The sequence below is a fragment of the Doryrhamphus excisus genome, linkage group LG9 (assembly GCF_037039965.1).
Source record: "Doryrhamphus excisus strain RoL-2023G ecotype Guam linkage group LG9, RoL_Dexc_Guam_v1.1, whole genome shotgun sequence".
Classification (NCBI taxonomy): domain Eukaryota; kingdom Metazoa; phylum Chordata; class Actinopteri; order Syngnathiformes; family Syngnathidae; genus Doryrhamphus; species Doryrhamphus excisus.
This window is the reverse complement of record NC_136365.1, coordinates 9,582,571-9,608,646: the sequence shown is the minus strand read 5'-3', so window position 1 is coordinate 9,608,646 and position 26,076 is coordinate 9,582,571. Positions and strand designations below refer to the sequence as shown.

The following is a 26,076-nucleotide window of genomic DNA, read 5'->3' as shown; positions in this document are numbered from 1 at the left end:
AGTTATATTATTTATGCTCATTTACAGCAGGAAAAAACACTAACACATACAGCACAAAGAGGCTTTTCTTTTTATTGTTTGAAATGACATGGTACAGTAATCCCTCGTTTATTTTGGTTAATTGGTTCCAGACCCAACCCTGATAACTGAATTTACACCAAGCAGGGTCCCTTATTTATAAATTGAATATTTTTGTAGTTAGAGCATAGGAAACCTGTTTAAGACATTTTCTAAAAAAAAATTAAATTCTGTAAAAATTAAATTAAATACAATTACATTTAAAATGTCATTTTAAAAGCCATCAAAAGATGAAATAACACTCCCATAGTCACCTTTATACTTGACAAGGGTTGGTCATTGTTTAAAATTGAGCGATTCCGGGTCCGATTCAGAAACCTCATTTTGAGTCCAGTAATGATTCTCCATTGCGTTGCTTTGGAGAGGCAAGGTCATAAAAGTTTGTATGGTTTAAATGAGGGTGCCGACCAGATTGTTGACTATTTGGATGAAATGTCTGAACTTCCCAGTGAGTTGTTTGGTGATACTATAAACCATTTATCAACCTCACTATGAATTTCTTAAAGGGCTATTTTAAAAACTAATCGAAATCATTAGTCCTGGCTCCCAAGAAGACTTGATGCACTATGCGACTTCAGACATAAATGCAACATACCACACGTTAGCATTGAGACAGATCCTTGTTGTTTTTTTCTGGACAGGGTACTTCCTGCAATGGCTAATGTAATAGCAGCTGAATGACACCACGTCAGAAAGGTCGTAAATTAGTCTGCCTTTTTATTTGAAAGACACAGGGCCTTACAAGCATGAACAGTTAAACACTTCCTAAAACTCTCTTACTTCCTAGCAGCTCAGAACTACACAATATTCATGTCAGTACAGTAGCATTACTGACACCTAATGACGGTATAAAATACTACATATAACATCTTTTGGGTGCCCTATATTTGCATTTTGCTTTATTTAGTCATTCTAATGCTGGAAACGGCTTAATTTAGGCCAATAATGTGTAACATTTGCATAAATATGCAAAGGTTTAGCTAGCAATTGGCCATTTTCAGCCATAAAACCAAGCAAAGCTGCAAAATTTGTATGGTGAAATGGCGAGGGATGACTGTACATGTTTTTTATTTGAAAACCCATGCATCACAGCTTTCAAACTTCACAGCAGAATGCAACAATTCAGGTCATATTTCCTTATTCCATTGATTTTTTTTTAAGGATAAAGATGTCACACCCTTTGTAGGGTTCCACTTGACAGCTTGTCTATGTTCCCTCTCTGGGCTTTAGTTTCCATTTTTGATGCTCTTGTTGTGCATTTGACTTCCTGTTTTGCCTTGTCTGCCTTGGTTGTGCATATCACCCACACCTGTCCCTAATTTGTCCTGTCTATTTAGTTCAGGTGTGTGCTTCTCCCGATGTGGGATCATTATTATTTTTCCTGCTGCTGCAATTATTGCAAGAAATAAATATTTATTTCTTGCAATAATGAATGTATGTTATTGTACGTTTGTACGTTATTTATTTCTTGCAATAATTGCAGAAGAAAATATGTATTTCTTGCAATAAAAATATTTATTTCTTGAAATAATTGCAGAAATTTTTTTTTAGTTCTTGCAATAATTGCAGCAGCAGGAAAAAGCAACTCAGGAAGCAGAAATATTTATTTTTTGCAATAAAAATATTTATTTCTTGCAATAAAAATATTTATTTTTTGCAATAATTGCAGAAAAAAATATTTAGTTCTTGCAATAATTGCAGCAGCAGGAAAAAGCAACTCAGGAAGCAGAAATATTTATTTCTTGCAATAAAAATGTGTATTTCTTGCAATAAAAATATTTATTTCTTGCAATAAAAATATTTATTTTTTTGCAATAATTGTAGAAAAAAATACTTATTTCTTGCAATAATTGCAGAAAAAATATTTAGTTCTTGCAATAATTGCAGCAGCAGGAAAACGCAACTCAGGAAGCAGACGGACAAATGATCCAGTCGGGAGAAGCACACACCTGAACTAAATAGACAGGACAGGTGTGGGTGATAAGCACAACCAAGGCAGACAAGGCAAAACAGGAAGTCAAATACAAAACAAGAGCATCAAAAATGGAAACGAAAGCCCAGAGAGGGAACATAGAAAAACGGGGCGTGACAAAAGAAAGGCGGACGCCCCAGAGGTTCCAACTATAGGTTTGAAACTTGATTGTCCAGGCTTATTTACATGTAAAAAGTAACTCTACATTCATTTATTCAGTGGAGGGGAAATAAATGGTAGCTTCACATATAAACATAATGAGGGAGAATTATGATTGTATGATCCTCTTAAATCACTTTTAAATCTCATAGAAAATCTGTGGAAGGAGCTGGAACTTTGAGTTGCCAGGCGACAGCCTAGAAACCTTCATTATTTAGACAGTAAATTGGAGTGTACCAAAATCTGTCCTGGTGAACAACTACAAGAAACGTCTGATCTTTGTGCTTGTTAACAAGGGTCTTTCCACCAAGTACCAAGTACAATTATTGTTTACTGTTATTTCACTGATATTCCGGGGGTAAACAGTCAACTTACAAAAAAAAAAACACAGAAAAGTTCAAATACTCACTATCTTTTCTGATGTTTTTCCTTCCGGCTGCATAATGCCATTCCAGCATGCAGTGTTAAACTCAAGCAAAACAAACAAATCTTATACTTTTAACATCCATAATTGGAACCACAGGGCCGAGACACCCTGAAAAGGGTGCAATTAACATTTAGATGTTAATTAGTGATGGTGCTTTGAGGCTGAGCAGGAATGCACTCTTGCAGGAGACATTCCATATGATTAGAGTCAAACCTTCTGACATGCAGCATCACTTGAGACTTGTTTGCGTGAAGGTAATTTCTCATTCCATAAATGAAATGTTTGTATATACAGTGCATCACGCATTGTGTACAAGAATTCCATGCATGCTTCTCACCTCACTCAAGAGAATTCCTCAGCTTGAGAATTCGTCATGCTTCCATTTTGTATTGTTATGCTTCCGCTGCTGCTACCGGCGGGCGTGTGGCGAGATGTGGTGTAGCTCTTCTTCCTCGAGGACATGGACCACTTCCGTCCAGAGCCGCTTCTGCCGCCCCCGCTTTCGCCCTCAGCAGGGTTGTAAACCACAACCATCGTAGTGTCCATTCGGGAGAGCGTGTACATGCTGCTCTGCCGGGTCGGGTGCTGGCGTGTGGAGCGGAGTTCCAACTCATCGTAGCTGGACACCTTGATGAAAGGGCACCAGCGAAAAGCTCGCTTGAAGCCAGCCCGGAACCTGACATGGCAGCAGAGAGCACACAGAAGGGCCCTTGATTGATCAAAGAGTGTGGGGGATAATAAGTAGGAGAAAAATAGAACGCCATGTGTGGCTCTTTCATATGATAATAAATTCAGGACTGCTGTAGCCAGGTCCACATTCCTGACTGAAGAGCTTTTCAGAAATTCCTTGGATCCAACCGCTGCATTGCAAGGAGTCACACAGCAAAGCAGTTTAACTTAATGTCGGCTGCAGAAGCTTGTCGGCACTGTACATTGTTACTCCCGCTGGCTTTTATAATAACCACATTAGATTGAATGTTGGCTAACATGCACACACATCATGGAAACACTGATTTGTCCATTTAAAAGATTATCAAAGTTCCATTAACCATCCATTTTCTATGCCGCTTATCCTCACGAGAGTCGCGGGTATGCTGGAGCCTATCCCAGCTGTCTTCGGGCAAGAGGTGGGGTACACCCTGGACTGGTCAATCACAGGGCACACATAGACAAACAACCATTCACACTCACATTCATACCTATGGACAATTTGGAGTCGCCACTTAACCAGCAGTGTGTGTAATATGCTGACTTAAACTAAAAACCAGAACAGTCATACATCGATGTCCTCATCCTCTTCCTGGGAACTAAAACCACAAAAGTCGTTCTCTATTTCTCAGTTGAAAAGCCTAACAATTCCTTTGTCACACTCTTTCAGGCTTGAACAACAAATGCATGAATTAACTATAAATACATTTCTACTGATCTGTCAACAGGGCATACAGGTGTTTCCAATCCACAAGTTTTTCAAAATAAAGCATAGTGACATTTTTTATGATATTCGATATTGATATTTGATATTTTATTTCAAACTGATTGTGGTCAGTATGTAAATAATAGGCATAACATTTATCTATGTAGAATGAGGTGCCTTTTCATCCAGTGGGCTGCTTTAATTATAATCATGTCCCAAAGATATATCTATATCTCCTTCTATAAACATAGAGAATTTACATATTTTTATATATATAAAACATGTATCATACTGAAAATAAAATGTAACCACTAAATGTTGCAAATACTATATACATATACTGAGTTGTATGTTAGCCATACTTCATGTATTGCATACAGTTAGCATTTGCTATAAATCATTGCAGTTACTGTATACGGATAATGAAAAGGATTATGCAAAAGACAATGCAGCTGAAGTCTAGGCAACACATTAAAAAGCTTTCAGCAATAGCCATATTTTCCATTTTAACAAAGGGCTGCACAGTGGGAGAGTGGTTAGCACGCAGACCTCACAGCTAGGAGACCAGGGTTCAATTCCACCCTCAGCCATCTCTGTGTGGAGTTTGCATTTTCTCCCCGTGCATGCGTGGGTTTTCTCCGGGTACTCCGGTTTCCTCCCACATTCCAAAAACATGCTAGGTTAATTGGCGACTCCAAATTGTCCATAGGTATGAATGTGAGTGTGAATGGTTGTTTGTCTATATGTGCCCTGTGATTGGCTGGCGACCAGTCCAGGGTGTACCCCGCCTCTCGCCCGAAGACAGCTGGGATAGGCTCCAGCACCCCTGCGGCCCTTGTGAGGATAAGCAGTAGAAAATGAATGAATTAATGATATTCTAACAAAAACATATTGAACTGAACCAAACTGTAAAATCTGTGTATCGTTGCATCCCTAAATTCCACATATATCCAAACTGTACTGCAAAGCAGTTTATCTCCTTTGATGCCCTCGTCATTATTTATAGATAAAGACCAAATCCCAGCACATCTGCAATTATATGCAGGGCGATTTTGTCAGACATGGCTCAGTAATAAAACCAAAATCTTCGATGAGTGACAATTAATATTTAAACTTAATGAGATGTTTAAGCCCCTATTGTACTGATGAAGAATAAATTACATGAAGCCTCATGAGGAAAATCTGACATGTTTCTGGTACTTATGATAATATAGTCTCACGTACAATAAATGACAGTCTGCATAAAAGGGAGAAGGGCAATTTATTGTCTTTGGCAGTGGTCTACGCTCTGCTGCATGCCCTTCTACTTTCTGAGTCAATGCACCCAAACCATACAAGCAGATATAATACACAGCCATTTCTTTGTTCATTAGACTGCAATCATTAAAACCACAATTGTTGGTTTTATTTTTTTATTTATTATTTATTTTATTTTAATTTTTACAATTATTAGAGCCCTGTAGAGCTAAACTAACACCCCTATAATTTCAATTATACTCCTATTATGCTCTGCTTACATCACATTACACAACACTAATGCACTAATGGGATCCCTACAGGGACATAAGAGACAGCTGCCACTCATAGCATATGACAAGCTAACTAGTAGCCTCCAATTTATTTGTTCTAATCTTAAGAAAGTGTTTCAAACGGAGTAGGAATGAAGGGTAATGTAATAGGCTAAAAACGTACCACTTCCACACAATGAGGGGTAATTCACTCTATATCATACTGTTAAGGTAATGTAATCTAAGGTAATGTCTCATCAACGTCACACCTTCTGTCCAGAATACTACATATGGCTTAAGAGGACGGACTATATGTGTATTTTGAACTGTTTCTTGCATGTAAACCTTTAAAAAAACATTTTCGGATGTGTGGAACGGATTAATTGGATTTACATTATATCTTATGGGAAAACTTGACTCAGTTCGAGTACACCTTAGGTTCCATTAGACCGTCTGGAACGGACGAACAAGGCTAACCGAGGTTCTACTGTGCAATTATTTATAAATATTCTGTTAATATATTTTGGTGTCTGGAACAAATTCATTGGATTTACTTTATTTCTAATGGGACAAAAAATGCTTCAGTTTTCAAACAGTTCAATTTTCAACCTTTTGGAACCATTCATTCATTCATTCATTCATTCATTCATTCATTCATTCATTCATTCATTCATTCATTCATTTTCTACCGTTAGTCCTCACGAGGGTCGCAGGCGTGCTGGAGCCTATCCCAGCTGTCTTCGGGCGAGAGGTGTGGTACACCTTGGGCTGGTGGCCAGCCAATCACAGGGCACATATAGACAAACAACCATTCACACTCACATTCATACCTATGGACAATTTGGAGTGGCCAATTAACCTAGCATGTTTTTGGAATGTGGGAGGAAACCGGAATACCCGGAGAAAACCAACGCATGCACGGGGAGAACATGCAAACTCCACACAGAGATGGCCGAGGGTGGAATTGAACTTGGGTCTCCTAGCTGTGAGGCCTATGCGCTAACCACTCGCCGTGCAGCTCTTTTGGAACCAGTTAATAACAAAAACCGAAGTACCACTGTGCATATTTTATCCCATGGTTAGAAGGTAAGTTTTACCCACTCCCGTTCCACGTACCTGCTGTTCAGGCAGCAGTAGATGATGGGATTGTACATGGTGGAGCTCATGGCCAGCCACAGCACTGACAGGTAAACCTGCTGGATGGACTTCCACTTGTTCAGGTGCTTGTTGAGGCCCGTCACAATGAAGTAGATGTGATAGGGCAGCCAGCAGAGGGCAAAGGTCACCAAAACAATGATCATCATCTTTACAACCTGAAAATAGAAACAAAGCTGGGTTAGCATCTTTGAGGTTCTCTTGGATGCAATAAATCCTACATCACGTCTGTTTGGAAACATCACTGTTGCCGGTTGGTTCCACGTCTGTTCCCATACCATATTAGTATGCTCACAAGGGGAGTAATGTTTTTTGCCTGCTTCAACACTCAATCATCAGGACCGGCCCTCTGGCACTTGCTTTCAACATGTCATTGCTGTGGATAGCCACTGTTTGATCCCTGGCAAAAACACTCCCGGCAGATACCACGGGTCTCCTCAGAGCAGGCTACCGGAGACAAAACAGACGTCAGTGTGTCCCTCTTGAAATGCAAACAGAAACTCTTGCGCCCCCCCCGTTTTGAGACATGTTAATGGCATAAAACAAACCGAGGCTGTAAACTATTCATTGTAGTGGTTAAACAGCTTTAAAGCAGTCAGTCAGGATCTTTGTGATGATCAGTGTTGGGCAAATTGCTTTAAAAAAGTCACTAGGAAATAAGATTAGACTTTGTGCTAATCACCACTTTATCCAAAGCCTTGGTTAAACAGAGACATGGGCAGATACTCAATTGTATTTAAAATTCCACAACAAACAGCCTCAGATGTTGTAAGGATAATACACAATGAGACAATCATTTGGAATTAGAATATTGGTTACCCAACCACCTTAAAGACCGGTTTCATCTTGTTTCATGATTATTCATTCATTCATTTTCTACCGCTTTTTCCTCATGAGGGTCGCGGAGGGTGCTGGAGCCTATCCCAGCTGTCTTTGGGTGAGAGGCGGGGTACACCCTGGACTGGTGGCCAGCCAATCACAGGGCACATATAGACAAACAACCATTCATACTCACATTCATACCTATGGACAATTTGGAGTCGCCAATTAACGACTCCAAATGCACATGCAAACTCCACACAGAGATGGCCAAGGGTGGAATTGAACCCTGGTCTCCTCGCTGTGAGGTCTGCGCGCTAACCACTCGACCGCCGTACCGCCTGTTTCATGATTATATTTCCTAAAACCAGTCGCATAAAATATGAAAAAAGGAAAATAAGACTAACTAGTAATTGTACAATGTTATTAAAACGCTATGTAAGGCACTACATAGCGGGAAAAGACAAAAGACACATGAACATGAGTGTTTGGAGAGGCATGCAGAGGCTGGTGGTCACTGTTGTGGAAATTTATATTTATTCAGATGTGAAATAAAGTACCTTACTCAAATATCTCTCTGTTATAGTCTATTATCCTGCAGCAAACACCCTGAGCATCAGTGCAGAGGGGTCTGATCAGTACTAGCAGTATTTTGTAAGAGATAGAAGCAAAAGCAAAAAATAAAGCTAAACAGTTCAACTTGTAAGTAGTACGGAGACAGCTATATTAAGCTCTTTTAAATTATCACAGGAAAAGAGTACTTTATGACAATATTTTGTGACATTGCATGACACCTGGCCTCCTTATTGACGCGTCCCACTTGTACTTTCTCCCATCAATGCAGTGAAAAACGTAATAGTTCATTAAACCAGTAAATGATGTATTCAACCTGTCAGAACATGATGAAAGGAATTCTATGAGAGCAAAGGATTTGGTAATTGCAGAAAATCTATTTGAATACCTTATAAAGTCTGGGTATATCACAATAGAGCAAGATTAAGGACAACTGCAAGACCTGTGAGATAATGGCATGAAAGAGAGTCTTTGGATGTGGAAATGTCGAGTGCATGTAAATTCATTACCATACGCAGCAATTGCTCCTTTATTTTATATGACAGCATCATTGGAGTTACTATAGTAACCCAACCCAACCCGAGTTTTTCTCATGGTACATAAAAACAAAGTTGATCATTTTGCCGGCTTCAATAAATTGACGTGTGCATGAATGTTTGTTTTCCCCGTCTCTCTTTACCACACAGGCTGGATGACAAGAGGCATCTATCTGTGCACGTTGGTTCTATAGTGAAGTGTTTTTCAAGCTTTTTTGAGCCACGGCACGTTTTTTTACATTGGTAAACATCACTAAGTCTATAGGAGGAACGAGCTAGGTGTTGCCACACGGACCGATATTACATTGCTCTGCCAGTCTTTACACCACAGACACTCGACACTTGCCATGTTTACATGTTTTTCTCTTTCCGAATGACTTTTCCGGAAACAATTGTATACATGGAAAGGAATATTCCAATCTCTTGTCTACATGCGTCGCTATAATCAACCAGACTAGTCAATGGGGCATGCCCAGTAAAGCGTAAACACCAACATCACATGATACCGACTTCCCCGAGTTGTTCTTTCACTTGTTGGAATAATTCCGTATTGCCAGTTTTTTGTTTGTCCAGTCTTGAAATTTAGTTTGGATCAAAAACAAAGTTTCCGTAGCAGTCCAGTGCCGATTGCTGGCCTCCATTTTTAAAACTGAAGAACATCTGGAGCTGCGATATATCTGAGCATGCGATATGATAAATTTAACCAGGAAAGGATCAAATTTAAGCTTGCTAATATTTTATAATTCAACTCGGTACATGTTTTATATAGATATATATTTTCTTTTGACTTATGGACTTATGAATGGCGTATAGAAGGATTTAGATTCTGTTCCACAGATGGCGCTAATGCACACAAAAACTGCTTGCCAACCGCCAATAAAGTACAGAAGAAGAAAAACGCACCCTGACAACTTTCCGTTTGAGCGGCTACAAGATACCTCAATCGGATTGGGGATATTCCATCCCTGTTAATCCGATTATATATTTATTCGGATTGGCACTATTCTTTCGGAATGAGGTGTATACAAAGGTTAGATTCTTTCCGTTTGAGCAAATAAACCAAATGCAATTGGAATATTTGGGTCCATGTATACATGGATATTGACATAATATTTGCATTCATTCATTCATTCATTTTCTACCGCTTTTTCCTCACGAGGGTCGCAGGGGTGCTGGAGCCTATCCCAGCTGTCTTCAGGCAAGAGGCGGGGTACACCCTGGACTGGTCGCCAGCCAATCACAGGGCACATATAGACAAACAACCATTCACACTCACATTCATACCTATGGACAATTTGGAGTCACCAATTAACCTAGCATGTTTTTGGAATGTGGGAGCACCCGGAGAAAACCCACGCATGCACAGGGAGAACATGCAAACTCCACATAGAGATGGCCGAGGGTGGAATCGAACCCTGGTCCACCGAGCTGTGAGGTCTGCGCGCTAACCACTCGACCACCGTGCTGCCCCATAATATTTGCAAATGATGATTAATAAATGTTAATTATAAAAAGTGATATTGGATAATTCCTCACGGCACACCTGACAATTTCTCAAGGAACACTTGTGTGCTATAGTGGAATTAACGGTGAGAGTGAACCCTCCTGTCAGCCATTCAGTCTCTTTGTCCCAGTACGTGGAGGCGGGGCTACAAGTGGATACACAGAGTGCTGCAAGTTAGCGTGCATTAACTAGCTACCTCTTTTCAGCTGTTTTTATATCGTTACGACGTACAGAAAAGAGCAAGTCATATGTTCTTGTCTCAGGATTATAGCTGATGGGCAAAAATACACATTGTTTTCCCGCACTGATACATGGACATATTGCGCACGTGTGCTTCCAAATGTCAGTCACTCGTGATCAGGTTGAGTGGAAATGAGGCAGAAAAGCTGATTTCACACAGCTTGCTTTTGCTATTATCATTAAGGTGTTTGTCTGAGTAGACACACTCTCACGCATAGCAGTGCTAATAACTCTTATTTATAAACAGTGATGAAAAATGTTGTGCATGATAAATACTATAAGTCCTAGGGGTACTTTTAATAAATGATATTTGTGCAATAATGCCTGCTTGAATAGATGGACCTTCCCACTGAAAATGACACTAGGTTGTAGCTCTTTATAGTACAGCTCACTTAACCCAGCCCATATTAAATTAATTCTTTTGCTCATGAAAACATAGCTGTGGGACGTGTTTTTGTCAACAGCGTATTTTGCTATTAAAAACAAAGAGTAAACAGGGCTGATATTGTACACATATTGCTGATGGACTGAGTAATATTCATAACATAAAAACAATGACAGTACACATGATACACACTCCCACAGTATCTTATGATCTCCATTATGACTCTCTATATATCATGTAAAATTGAAATGAACCGAGGGGAAAACATATTACTACAACACTGATTTGCTTTGCTTTGTTGAATAAAACTAATGAGACTCAAATGCTAATGAGCTTTTTAATACAGGAAAAAAGGATCTTGAGTTGCAAATGTAATTGACCAAAACAGTCTCAGGGCTTTTCTCTGCCGCAGTTAGATTTATGTTCGTTCATTAAACCAATAAATGACCACCCATTAATTATCTCCCGGTTGGAATGAGCCCCGCCATATATTTTGCAACGTGATACGCTGAGGACTTACCGTTCTAACGCTGCCTAAGTGAACGGAGAGCTACCGGAGTAATAAAAATGAAAGCGAATTTAAAAATACATTTGTAATAATGCTTTTGGTAAAGATGGCTCATTGACTTGCCATTTATTAGGTATGCTACACCCACACATTGCAGTAAGAATCCATTTGGGGGGGGTGATTTTAATGCACTCATTTGATATTAAATGTAAGGAAACCCTCAGAAACCTCTATTTTCTGTGCTTTTTCTTTTTCTTTTTTAACAGTTAATTGAATTGAATTATTAAAAAAAATCAGTACACTCTTCTCCGTCCTGGCAAATCAGTGCATTAAGGCTCAGACCTTTCATTTTATATATTAAAGGGGACCTATTATGCTCATTTTTCGGCCCTTTGTATTGAGTTGTGGACTCCTCTAGAGCAGCTACACACAATAACCCGCACAGAAAACCATTTAGATTTTGCAGAATCTGCACCTATTCTAGCTGTATTTGCTTCCTGCCAAAATAGTCAGTTTCAATTTATTCCACATACAGCCCACTCCTCTGTGATTGGTCGCACATGCAAAGTGCTTCCTAACTATGAACCATATAAGGAAATCCGTCCCTTTGTGACATCACAAAGGCAGAGTTTTACCACGCCTTTTGAAACCTTTTGAGTTTTGTGTCATCCCAAACTTTTTTTAGGGCATGTAGTATTCTGGTCGAGAATAAGAGCAGAGAAGAACAGCAGAAAGCCAGAAAGGAAAAAAAAGAGCCAAAGCAGATACAGTATCATTTCCTGTATACACGCCAAAGTGTTACCAATTGCATATAAGAGCTGTAGAAAGTTATAGTTTCCATTTGACCACCCGACTTCTACTACCAGTAAGAGGTGGCTATTAGCATGTCGCACCTTGGTGAGAAGCACACAGCTAAACAAGCTTAAATTCCCCAGAATCGCCCCCGTGGCATTTTGAAGGCACACAGTGTTTGGCCGACGATGGAATTAGAGATAGTGCATCTGGACAGTGAGAAAAGAGCAAACTGAGCATTGCACTTCAGTGGCAGACGCTTAAAATTGCTTCTCCTTTCATTCACATCACAAAACAAGCCCATCAGACCTACTCTCAGGACGGATAGAGCTACTGAGGGCCCCTCCTCCCCGTGGTCAGGATTAGAACACCGCCATTATCCAAGTGCAGCATGGCCGAAAATGCTCAAGGGGTGCAAAGCATTACTGCTCACCATCCAGCACCACGCTATAAATTCACACTGCATTTCAATTCTGTCCTTACTTCACATTCTCAATGTCTACCATTGTTTCCTTGCCCACACTCAAATACATCTCCAAAGAGATTGTGGATCAGTGGTGCCTAAAACACATCTTGTCTGCAGGAGCTATGGCTGCCTTATAATAGCATCATTAGTGTGTGACATTTGGAACACAATGCTCCAGGCATGGATTAAAAATAGAGCACCTGTTGTGTGGTGACAGGACAGTGATGTCCATCACTGAGGATGATGAGAAACCTCAACAAGGAATGTAATGGCACCTCACAGACTAACATATTCTCACAGGAAAGTGTAAAAGAACCCCTTTTTTCCTCAATACGTGACCTTTGTACTCAGTGGTTTACAGAATCGATTGCCCTGCACAATATTGCTTGGAAAAAGTTAGTATTTTAGATTTTTTTTAATATACAGTATACTGTATATATACAATAACAAAATTCAGCATGCAGTATTTGGCAATTTAAGATTAAGATGTGCCTTTATTCGTCCCTCAGCAGCAAGAGTACAGAGTCAGTTAAGCAGTACAAAATACATAATATAGAAAAATAAACAATATAAACAACCCAAGTATTAACAAAATCAACTGTTTTTCCCAGAGTTATATACAATACAGTATGTAGATAATATGAAACGAGATGAGATATATAACCAGTCTATACACTGAGATCTTGTTAGAGACTTAATATGAGGCATTATGGAAATACTTCACATAGAACTTAGTATAATGCATTTAAAGCCCTTAATATTGCACATGGAGGTTGATCAGATATTGCACAGTGAACGGGGTCTGGAGTAACTATACTGACTATAAAAGCAAGTATTACACAGATGTACATAGTGGATTTACCACTATATCAAAAACACTGATACTATCATACTTTTTAAAAACCATTTGACTTGCTCCACTTTGTGTATTAAAATGACCTCAATTTTTTTGTGTCTTTTAAATTTGGATTTTATTTTATTAGATGCATTTTAATGTTGTCCAATAATCCTTTGTTTATTGCGGTTCATTGGTGTGTTTCATAAGTGAATTTCTGAGAAGTTTGATTATTTGTTTGTTTATCACTTGTTTATCACTTGTTTATCACTTGTTTATCACTTGTTTATCACTTGTTTATTACAATACACTCATATGTGACTTTACTCATCTGTATTCATTATTTGCACTATGACCCATTTATCATTGCACCAAAAAAATTAATATATCTGCAATATGTCTGCTCCTGTGCAATACTATGTGTATATTTTGGATATCTTGTATATATATTGCATATATCTTGTTAAATTGTCTTTTTTACTCTACTTTTATATACTTTTTTTAAACTTGACTACTGCACTGAAAGGAGAAGCTCTCCAATCTCGTTGTGCATCTTGTATAATGACAATAAAGGCCATTCCATTCCATCCATTCCATTCCCTCACTCTATATTTTCATAGTTATAGTCCAGAACACCCGTTTATGATCTTCTCTTTATATACACCCAAACCTGTATTACCCAATATAGTACACATAAAAAGAGCAAATAAGCCATTTAAGACATAAATAAGACTTTTTGTGTTGCCCTTGGCTCAAGTACGCTATTTTCCATCTTTTCTCTGGTATTTTGCACTCAGTCAGGTTAAGACCATCTTTGAACCAACAGTCAGAAGGCACGGTGTCTTTTTCTTGCTTCTGAATATCATCTAGGTTGAGAGTTTTAATGCTTTCAGGCTGCCGTCAGAATTGCTTAAAAAAAAAAGAGAGAGAGAGCAGCCTTGGGTAGGACTCTCAAGCAGAACAAAACTAACTGCTTCAAGCTTAACGTGTACACCTGACACTGAAAACACTACCACATTTTTGACTACAGAAAATGTCCACTCACTGAAGTCTTGACTGGTGCTGTTCAAACAATCTGTATCTGAATAATCTCACTGCTATGCTAAATGATTTTGTTCTGCTCTTGAAACAATTTATGGTTGAGGATTAATCCAGTCGTATCTCTTTTGTCAGAATGTCTGAGTGGATTATGGTTCACATTTGTACAATGTAATACAAGTTTGTTTGTTTTTTGACACAGTCAGAAAATTAATATTCTTCTTTGGATTTGTTAACATCGATGGCTGTTTTTGTAGTGGACTATGTTTCTAAAGCCGTGTTTACACGCAAACCAAATTATATGACATTAAGAGCTCATGACAACAAAAAAATTACATTAAACGCACCTTCTGGCTTATTCGCCCTGATTACATCTACTATATTAGGGTAATATGAGTGTAAAGGTGATTATAGGGGTGTTATTTCATGTCTAGAGGGCTCCAAATGTGTATCTAGGAAGGAATTTATAAGGGTTTATTATACCCAGTTGTGCGTCTTGGCACATTTACAGTGCTACCACAAACAAAGCACGCATCTGGACTAAGTATCAACAACACAAATTAGCAGCAGGTGCGAGTGAACGGAAAGGCAAAGCAGGGAAAAACAAAATGGAGCTGAAGCGGAAGTAATATCAAAATAAGGGCATGAACCAGGATTTCACTCTGTTGCTTTTTCCATGGTATTAATACATTTATGTATATATGAATGCAACTGTTGCACAATTAATTCCATGTTAGTAAACACAGGAACGAATAGTTCAAAAACACGTGTGTTTTGAACGACTCGTCAATACGCAAACATCTCTAATGTCCTGATAGATGATTGTTGTCAGCAGGTTGTCAATCACCAGCACACTTAAAAGTAGGCAATCTCAACATCAGCTCCATAGGGAAGAACCTCGACATTTAATAATATCTAGTGGGAGGCTGGCATTCCCTTCCTGAGAGGATAAATATTTTAAACACACGCTGAAATTAAATTAGCGCAGTAGAAGGCGATTAAAGTGACACCCTGGAGGGACTATGCGCCATATCAGTAGCGTTTGAATTGTTTCTAGCTGCTCTGAAATGTTAGTTGGAACAACATGTGACAAATTGGAAACAAGCTTTTATGTACTGTATAAAAGGCCAAGTGATGACAAAAAACAAGTCGAGTGCCTGAGCAAATACTAACAGAAAAGCTCATATATGCGTATACCGTATGGATGATAAGTAAAAAAATAATCTAACGATTTCATGATCTCAACAGTTCTACCACAAGATTTATGTGAATTGACAAAGCTCACCTTCCTTTTAGCTCGTAGTTGTCCGTGATAGTTGTCAGATGAATCTCCAGGGATCTCCCCTCCCCACAAGGTCACTCCCACGATGGAATAAGTGATCCCCATCACCACTAGAGGCAGCACGTACACCAGCACGGTCACTATAATGTGGTACCTTCAGGGACAATTTTGACAAAAAAGGTATGTCAAATTTCTGAGGAAAAAAATATCTCAAATATACTAACAATGTTTCAAGATCAATAAAACAATGCTCACATGACGGGGTCGTCTGCCATGCGAGGCCAAGCCACGTAGCACAACGTCCTGCGAGGCATAACTCGGATTTTGGAGAAGTAGCAGAGGGGAAAAGCCAGGACCACAGCCAGACTCCAGATGCAAGTAATGACTCCGGTGGTGGCCTTGGCTGACATCCGGGGCTTCAAAGGGTGGATGATGGCCATGTACCTACAGGATTAATGGACTTTAATGGCTTCAGTGACAGAGACGCCTCCCAACATACTTGTATACTACTCTATGTCACAAAAGTGACGACACCGCTCACATTTCAGCAAGAATTCAGCGACATGTCAACATACTTAAGAGCAGTGAGTGTACAGCTTATATTGCATTACAACTTTACTGACCACTGAAAATAACTGTAAACTAACCAGTAACCTGAATCTTGTCGTTTCAATTAATGGAGTAATTGGCGAAAGCAAATGTATACGAACAAAACACAAACAGTGGTCCTTACAGAAAACAGGCAAAACTGTTGATCACTGTTTTCCAAGATAAAAACATTTTAAAGCTTTCCCATGAGGCACTGCATCTGAGCAAGTCATTCATTGGGAAGCTGCAATGACGTCAGCTTCCCTCTGGGTTTTGTGTTCCAAGTCCTCTGGCTCCCTATGGTGAACAGCAAAAGCAGCGCCATTTTCTATGCGTTATATGCTCCTCCAATGAAAATCGAAATGCACCAACCCATGCGCACCTCAATATGCTATTTTTCATGTGTAATGGTAATGGTTTTATTTCATTTGAACATGCATCAGATTACAATTAAGTGCATCACATAATCAGTTCACAGTTCCACATGTCCAAAAGGAGTAGGAAGAAGCAAAGCTTATTAAATCCTACCATTCCATCTGGTACTTTTACAATCAGTAACTGTTACATTTGTTCACTTCCTGCTTTCCATAATACAGTTTAAGGTTTCTTTGTTTTTTTTTAATAATGCACCTCATACTGAAATACAAGGTGATATGACCATACAATGACATAATGGGTACCATAGTAACTGTCAATATAGTGATATGTATAGAACATCATGACTGGTTCAAGACTGCTTGTATTGTTTCTTAAATTGGCTCATTGTTGTGCATTGTTTGAGTTCCTTACTCAATCCATTCCATAGTTTGATTCCACATACTGAAATGCTATGGCTTTTTAACGTAGTCCTAGCAAATAAGTGTTTCAAATTTAGTTCTTCCCTGAGATCATATTTCTCCTTGTAGAGAAGAATTGGATGACATTTTTAGGTAATTGGTTATTTTTAGCGTTATGCATTATTTTAGCTGTTTGAAGATTAACTATATCAGCAAGTTTAAGTATTTGTGATTTTAGAAATAAGGACTTAGTACGTTCTCTGTAGGCGGCATTATGAATTATCCTTACTGACCTTTTTTGCAGTACATTTAGCGAGTGAAGATTGCTTTTATATTTATTACCCCATATTTCCACACAATAAGTAAGGTAGAACCAGAGTGTAGTGTAGTTTATATAAGAAAAATCTATTTTTCCTCTCTCTCTGAATGTATTGGGTGCAGCTTATACACAAGTTCGGCTTATACACCGGAATTCACGGTATGACCCATGATCTGTTTTCAGTCACAGATGGTAGCATAGCATCCTTTCGGATCCTGTGTGCTTTCCAATAGCTGCTAATGTAGTGTGACATTTTTTAATTGAGTCTTCATCACAGGCCACTGATCTGCCTTGACCTGAGTGTCTGGAACACAATGATGATCCATCCATTAATTAGCAATTAGACAATCACACCGGTACTTGAAGACTAAAAGCCTTGTTGACACAGTAGGAAAATGTCATATCATGAATAGGGACCTACACAGTCACAGTTATCAAAATCAGCAGTACATTGTTTACATAAAGATAAGTGTTGTGAAAACGACAAACACATTACAGAGGTAGATTAATGACACTTATCATTTTTTAATCTCAACCTGGCAGTCTGTCATTTTTGAAAACGTCCCACGACGACTCACAAGCACTTCATCATTGATCGCTGTTTAACTACATTAGCTGCAGTTACCTCGGATGATGCTTCCAACGCCACGGCAAACACATCTACAAACACACTAAAACCGCTTTCACACAGAGATCCTGCATAACTAGCAGCACAATCAGCAGCGTTAGCATCATTTTGTAAAGCAAGACACTGTCCGATTCCTGACTAGATGCCCGAGTCACCTCAACTGGCTCCTCTCGATGTGAAGGAGAAGCGGCTCTACTCTGAGTCCCTCCCGGAGGACTGAGCTCCTCACCCTATCCCAGGGGTCTCAAACTCAATTTACTTGGGGGCCACTGGAGCTAGGGTCTGGGTGAGACTGGGTCACATCAGATTTTCCCCCAAAAAAAACCGCATTTATTAAAAACATAAAAATATACAAACTTTTTCAGTGCTTTGGTTCCGATTTTCTACAATAAAAGCACTGATAAAACATTCCACTGCTCTCAAATATCTTAATTTTTATTTTTCTGCACAAAATAAGATGAAAAATAAACAAATCCAAAATAAAGAAAATCAATCAATCAGTAAAAAATAAATATAATAATAATAATAATAAAACAGCAAATAATAAAAACTTAAGAAACCACATATAGTTGGTGGGTAGACTAATTATTTTTTTCAGATTAAAATTAACAAAGCATTATTAGAGCCCTGTAGACATGACAAAACACGACTATAGTCACATTTATACTCTTTTTATTTACAACATATTGCGCAACTGCAGGGTCTTGAGACACATGCTAACTCGCAAACTAGCGACCTAAACGGTAGCCTCCAAGTTATTTCCTTTAAACTTAAAAAAGCCAAAAACTTACCACTTCCACACGGATAGGGAGGATAACTATTAACAGTTATTTAACCTTTAACATGAACATTAATCAAATATAATAATTTTTTCTGGGTACATGATACCATCCATATCAAACATTAAACTTTCATATCAAGGCGGGGGCCTCAAACTAGTGTCCTGTGGGCCACATCTGGCCCGCGGGCCGCGTTTTTGATACCCCTGGTCTAAAGAATTGGCTTCTGTCTCCTTTCCCAGTTCTTCAGACTTTGGAACTAACACAGCACCAATAGAATAAACAAGAGAATAAAGAGGACATGATGTAACACAATACAATTACCTTTTACAGTTATACGGTTGCCCGGATTTGTCTGGCCGCTGTGGCCCACAGAACCATCCCTGCCATCGGAACAGAGGCAACAGGAGGGACAAACTCGCATCTGATTGTGAACTGTGGCCTCGTGCCATTTGAAGAGAGCAGACAATGCAATGCGCCAGCCATGGTGCAAACAGTATGACCTGAGGTTACATGCGTATTATGCGGATCACGCTGATGTTCGCTTTGTCTTTTTTTCTACTGACAGAATCAGGTGGACACCGCAAAGCAACAACACATGGTGAGCTTTGTCGGAGGAAGGTACATATTGTTCTCTCGTTTACTTTTACACACAAAAGAGAAATTATTGCACTGATTTGTTGAAACAATCTTTTTAAAATGCAACGTCAAAACCTTTGACTTTTTTTTTGAGGATTGGATTAACACTTGTGAAAAATGTGATTGTAAACCAGATCCCTCTTGCATGTATTCATTAGTTTGAAATGTTTTGACAAAAACATGAGGCACATTTTTTACAGGAATCCAATTTAGTTCCAATTGATTTAGTGTAATGACACAGTACAAGGCAAACTGACACGTTTTTGATGTGCAATATTGTACAAAAATCAAAACAGTATACAAAAACGCAGGTAATATTGTGTGAGAATTGACAGAAACTGAATCACAACAAAACTGGGGCATCCAAAAAGCGAGGTTGGACTGTATTAACGACCATGCATTGATTATCAGCACAGGCTTGCTATGCAATCACCGATCTTTGTGGAGGACTGATGGCACAGCTCTTGATGGCACAGTGAAGAAGATGTTGTTTAGGATAAGGAGAGGCAAAGGATTCTTTTTAAAGTGTATGGACGAAATGGAAAAGCCGTTCTTGTTGTTGTCGACTCATGACTTGAGGAGCTCCTTGAGCAATAGATGCTTACATCTGAGTGCTACTGCAAGTCATTCCTTCCGACACCTATAACGACTTTACCTTGCCACTCCACGGTTGGAATTTCAGTTGGACTATCATCAAATCATGCTATTTCATTGTTGAATATGGCCTATTTTAGTCCTAAAATATGCATATTTCAGCCAACGCGACATATTCTGTGCATATTTGAAGAATAATAAAATACAAACATAAGGCATTCAGAATACACATAAAAATAATAAAAGGGCAGAGATAGAATAGTAAATAATAGGGGTGTTTAGGGGTGTTAGGGGTATTTGAATGAATCAACATAGAATGTGTTTACTTGTAACAGTGAATAGATTTAGTGCAAAAATCCCTACATTTATTGATACAACACATCATTGCTATCGACTTTGCTACAAAATCTTCAACAAACGATGGTATCTACTTGTGGGTCAAGAAGATGAAGTTACCGGTGCAATTGCAATCATTTTGTGTTATTTTTTCAAGACGCCCTTATTTTTTTTTACCACTGTTACAGAGTGTGTGCCGCTCTAACTTTGAAAACTGGTAGGATTTTGTGTGTGTGTATTGGAAATGTACGTGTAACTTCTGTAGCTATAATTGGTCTCCTTGTTGGTATAAACTGTAAGCCCCTTACGAAAAGAAAATATATTTATCAATATATTACTTTAAATATATTGTATTATATTATAATATATTATTTTTCCATTATATTTTCCAATACATTATATATTATAAATACATGGAATAATATATTTTTGTACATATATTATACAATATATTATATATTCATGTAATATATGGCAATATATTGCAGAATATACAAATGATTGCCGCTTTCAATATATTGAAATATATTAAATCCAAATATATAATATATGAGTTTATATGTCCCAAATTATATGCAATTTTATATATGTAAAAATTTTTGGTCTTGATCGCAAGATATTTTTTATATGTATCAATATATACACATGTATGATCTATGCATATATTGCACTATATTGGAAAATATAAACATAAGATCCCATATATGGAAGTATATTTCCTAATACATTGCATTATATTTGCCAATATACTGCAATATTTTTTTTCCATAAGGGCGCCCTTTCTCCAGTTTTGTCGTCTACTTCTTCTGTGAGTTTAAAGTTGTTGAGGGCTCTGCCGTTTGTCCTCCGCAGAGACTGGTGTGTGTGTGTAGTAAGCAGATGCTGATGATAGTGTGTAAGTGCTTGTACTTACAAGAGGGATCTGCTTTACAATCGCATAGTCTACATGTGTAACTCCGGTGTTTATGTGAACTTTAAAAATCTAGTGTCAAACAAATTTATGAAATAATTCGAAATTTTTTTGTGTATGTAAATAAACAAACAGCCACTCGCTAATGTAGCATCTCTGTGTGTTTTGTTTTCATTACAGCTGGGCCTAAAGCCACTGCCATATCATGATATTGAGCTATTGTGATAGATAATGCTCCATTGATGAGTGGACAGCCAACATGATAGTGATCGCTACATTATCTGAAGTCACATGGGCACGGTCCATTCAGCCTCAAGTAGTTCACTGTCTAAAGAAACACAAGATGACAACATAGCTATATGGGATGCGCCGCTACATCTATGCAGCACAAGAGAACACTGACATAGAAACAGGAATTCAGAACATTCTATATAGCAGAATTAAATTATTTCATTTTATCCATAGTGGAGCCACACAGTCAGGAGATCGGAAAGACCCGGGTTTGATTCTCCGCTAGGCGTCTCTGTGTGGAGTTTGCATGTTCTCCCCGTGTGTGTGGGGAACTCCGGGTACTCCGGTTTCCTTCCACATTCCAAAAACATGCTAGGTTAATTGGCTACTCCAAATTGTCCATAGGTATGAATGTGAGTGTGAATGGTTGTTTGTCTATATGTGCCCTGTGATTGGCTGGCCACCAGTCCAGGGTGTACAGCTGGGATAGGCTCTAGCATGCCCGCGACCCTCGTGAGGATAAGCCAGGGGTCTCAAACTCAATTTACCTGGGGGCCACTGGAGCTAGGGTCTGGGCAAGGCTGGGCCGCATCAGGTTTTCCAAAAAAAAAACGCATTTATTAAAAACAGAAAAATATACAAACTTTTTCAGTGCTTTGGTTCCGATTTTCTACATTAAAAGCTCTGATAAAACATTCCACTGTTCTCAAATATCTTAATTTTTATTTTTCTGCACAAAATAAGATGAAAAATAAATAAACAAATCAAGAATAAAGAAAATCAATCAGTAATAAATAAATATAATAAAAATAATAATAAAACGGCAAATAATAAAAACTTAAGAAACCACATATAGTTGGTGGGTAGATAAATTATTTTTTTCAGATTAAAATTAACAAAGCATTATTAGAGCCCTGTAGACATGACAAAACACGACTATAGTCACATTTATACTCTTTTTATTTACAACATATTGCGCAACTGCAGGGTCTTGAGACACATGCTAACTCGCAAACTAGAGAGCTAGCGACCTAAACGGTAGCCTTCAAGTTATTTCCTTTAAACTTAAATAGCCAAAAACTTACCACTTCCACACGGATAGGGAGGATAACTATTAACAGTTATTTAACCTTAACATGAACATTAATCAAATGTAATAATTTTTTCTGGGTACATGATACCATACAGCATCCATATCAAACTTGCGCGGGCCGCAGTAACATTAAACTTTCATATCAAGGCGGGGGCCTCAAACTAGTGTCCTGCGGGCCACATTTGGCCCGCGGGCCGTGTGTTTGAGACCCCCGGGATAAGTGGTATAGAAAATGGATGGATAGATGAATGAATAATCTGTAAGTCTTTGAAATGTTTTCATAAACGAGACAGTTTCCCTTCCATTAAAGATATATATATTACCATTTGACAGTAAATTTGTCACGCCCTGTGTGGGTTCCCATGTGACAGTTTGTTTGTGTTCCCTGTCTGGGCTTTGGTTTCCGTTTTGGACACTTATTTTGTATTGGACTTCCTGTTTTGCCTCGTTTGCCTGCGTTGCCATAGTCACCCACACCTGTCCCTAATTTCTGTGCGTATTTAGTTCAGGTGTGTGCTTCTCCCGGTGTGGGATCATTATAGTTTGTCCTTCTGCTTCCTGAGTTGCCTTTTTCCTGCTGCTGCAATTATTGCAAAAAATAAATATTTTTACCTACATTCGGTCTTGCTCTCTGCATCCTGGGGTCGCATCGCAACACAGACATGCCGAATCGTGACAAAGTTACCGTATTTCCGGACTATTTGTTGCACTTTTTTTCATAGGTTGGCTGTTCCTGCGACTTAGTATACTCCAGAGCAACTTATAAATGAAAAAACTGTTTATGTTACATAAACACTGGACACCTTTTCATGTTTATTTTTTTATTTTTGTAGCTGAATAACCATTGTGTTAGCATATCTTACACCTATTCAGCCTGTTCTCTATTATTTTATTGTTAGAACTTGCCATCTGTCTGTTTTGGTCAAGTAGTTTGTTAAATTAATTACCTGAAAAAAATTTGACTTATACTCCAGTGCGACTTATGTATATTTTTCTCTACCTAATTATGCATTTCTGGCCTTGTGCGACTTATAGTCCAGAAAATACAGTATATATTATACATTACTAATATCTCAAGAATATCATTAAACCTAGATTTTTGACAATGGTGCAAGAATGGGTCAGTAAATCATGGGTCTGGATTTAGTCGCTGTCCACTGCTGCGTTCTCAGCACACCGTCAGTCACTCACCGCAGTGCCCACTCAATGAATCAGTGCCAGTGGAATATAAAAATAAATGTGAGCAGCCCCATAGTTGTGAGATGGCGGTCAGTTGTACTTGAAAGCTGCCTCTTTCCTGATTTATAATAAATGCTTGAAATGTCACCATGCGGTTGATTTTTGAGTACAGAAGATGCGCATTACAACCACAAGAAGACACCCCCCCACCCCTCCTCGTCCATCCAAATGCCAGCTTTCATGCAATTTGACTTTTTTGGGGGGGAATTTAATCTGAATATTAAATTTTCTGCCTCTGTTGATAGAAAGCGACACATCCGAGAGGAGGAATGATAAAATAAGAAGACACTGACGATTCATACTGAGATGAGCGTTTACACAGTGTGGTTCCTATTCTTTTCTTTTTCACCTGCTTTGTAGCATGAAATATTAGTGTGCTGCTGTGATCCGTGCCCTAATAGCTTCATTATGCCATCTGTCTTGCTTTTGCCAGCACATGATTATTAACAATGTATACACCAGTCCTAACATAAGCTACACCTTCATCCATTCATTTTCTAGTCCTCATTAGGCTGTCAGCTGCCTTCAGGTACACCCTGGACTGGTCACCAGTCAGTACTGGGCACGTGCAGACAAACAACCATTCACATTCACATATTTTAAGAGTCATCAATAACCCATAGAGTGGCACCTGCACAGCCTAATGAGCTCAAATAGAGCTCTAACCTATTAAATATAATATCTGGATATAATAATAATAACATAGGGGCGGCACGGCGGTCTAGGGGTTAGCGCGCAGACCTCACAGCTAGGAAATCAGTGTTCAATTCCACCCTCGGCCATCTCTGTGTGGAGTTTGCATGTTCTCCCCGTGCATGCGTGGGTTTTCTCCGGGTACTCCGGTTTCCTCCCATATTCCAAAAACATGCTAGGTTAATTGGCCACTCCAAATTGTCCATAGGTATGAATGTGAGTGTGAATGGTTGTTTGTCTATATGTGCCCTGTGATTGGCTGGCGACCAGTCCAGGGTGTACCCAGACAGCTGGGATAGGCTCCAGCACCCCCGCGACCCTCGTGAGGAAAAGCGGTAGAAAATGAATGAATGAATAATAACATAATAATATAATAACAACCACAATTAACATTTAACATGAAATCCTTTTTAGATTTTTAGATCATTTTTAGACCTCATTAGATTGTGCGCGTAATGTATAGCGCCATCAGAGAGATGATGGGTGTGTGTAGTGGAAGGGTCATAAATCCAAGCCCAAACCTGTCCACGGCGATTGCAGTCATGGAGTAGATGCTGGCAAACACGGACGTGACCGGGAAGAAGTTGTGGAATTTGCAGTACGCTTCCCCAAAGTACCATTCTCCGTGGGCTGCGTAAATAAAGTTGATCAAAGTGTTGAAAGCGGCCATGGAGGCGTCAGAGAAGGCCAAGTTGAGCAGAAAGTAGTTGGTCACAGTCCTCATGCGCTTGTGAGCCAAAATGATCCAAATGACGATGAGGTTGCCGAAAACCGCCACGGCCAGAACCGAACTGTAGGCGAGCGACCAGAGAGCGACGCGCCATGGCGGCTGTACAAACTGGTTAGTGTAGTTGGCGGTGAGGTTCGAGGCGTTCTGTGAAGCTGCCATCGTTGTCTCCTTTTCTTCCAAAAAGCGGAGCTACTTGGAGGAGAGGCGCACTGCGAAGAGCGACGAGGGAGGTTTTAGGCAACTCAGCGCGCAGTAGGACCATTTCCCATCCATTTAAAGAGGCGCTTTGCTATCATTTCTTGTGAATCGCAATTTCCCGGTCCCTGTAAGTTAGCGCAAATGTCTGTCGAGTGACACTGTGAGAGAGGATCTACGCCAGCAAGCAGCAGCAATAAGCAGGACGCCGTGCGCACTCGGTGACGCGCAAGTGGCGCACACGGTGCAGGAGATCGATCGACACTTGTGGCTGTTGTTTAAACTTCATGAATAACAAATACACGTCGCACAGTGCACCTTATCAGTCAGTGCACATTGCGTGATTTATCTTGTTTTCACCGCCGCCTAATCTTGTGTGTGAGCAGACACAAACAGGATATTGAAATATTGCAGGTGTGTTATGCCTTGAGTGTAATATCAAATCACGTTGTGTATAATATATCTGATATACGCTTCACAATATCTGTCAAATGTGTGACCGAACACAAATAAACGGCTATTTTTATATGCATTTTCCACCAACTAGGACAAAAAAAATTAATATGCTACCAGGTGCGAGATGATGGCGACTTGAGCTCAAGAGCCTCACATCCTCCAGTTGCTGAGAGGGCACA

The 26,076-nt window shown here is 39.1% G+C and overlaps 1 protein-coding gene across 1 annotated transcript; it reads right to left on the bottom strand.

Moving 5' to 3' along the window:
- Positions 1 to 1,930: 1,930 nt before the first annotated feature.
- tacr3a (tachykinin receptor 3a) lies at positions 1,931 to 25,719 on the bottom strand. Its single transcript, XM_058076662.2, has 5 exons — positions 25,038 to 25,719; positions 15,947 to 16,135; positions 15,695 to 15,845; positions 6,675 to 6,871; positions 1,931 to 3,312 (listed from the first exon to the last, which is right to left on the bottom strand). The coding sequence occupies exons 1-5, from the start codon at positions 25,403 to 25,405 to the stop codon at positions 2,979 to 2,981; spliced, it is 1,239 nt and encodes a 412-aa protein (XP_057932645.2). The 5' UTR covers positions 25,406 to 25,719; the 3' UTR covers positions 1,931 to 2,978.
- Between the last annotated feature and the right edge of the window lie 357 nt (positions 25,720 to 26,076).

Excerpts from the sequence above, each read along its gene's own strand:
- tacr3a (XM_058076662.2), bottom strand. The coding sequence starts at position 25,405 with ATGGCAGCTTCACAGAACGCCTCGAACCTCACCGCCAACTACACTAAC. Across the intron at positions 15,846-15,946 it reads ATGGCAGACGACCCCGTCAT|GTACCACATTATAGTGACCG; the intron begins GTGAGCATTGTT and ends TTGTCCCTGAAG. Across the intron at positions 6,872-15,694 it reads AACTACGAGCTAAAAGGAAG|GTTGTAAAGATGATGATCAT; the intron begins GTGAGCTTTGTC and ends TTCTATTTTCAG.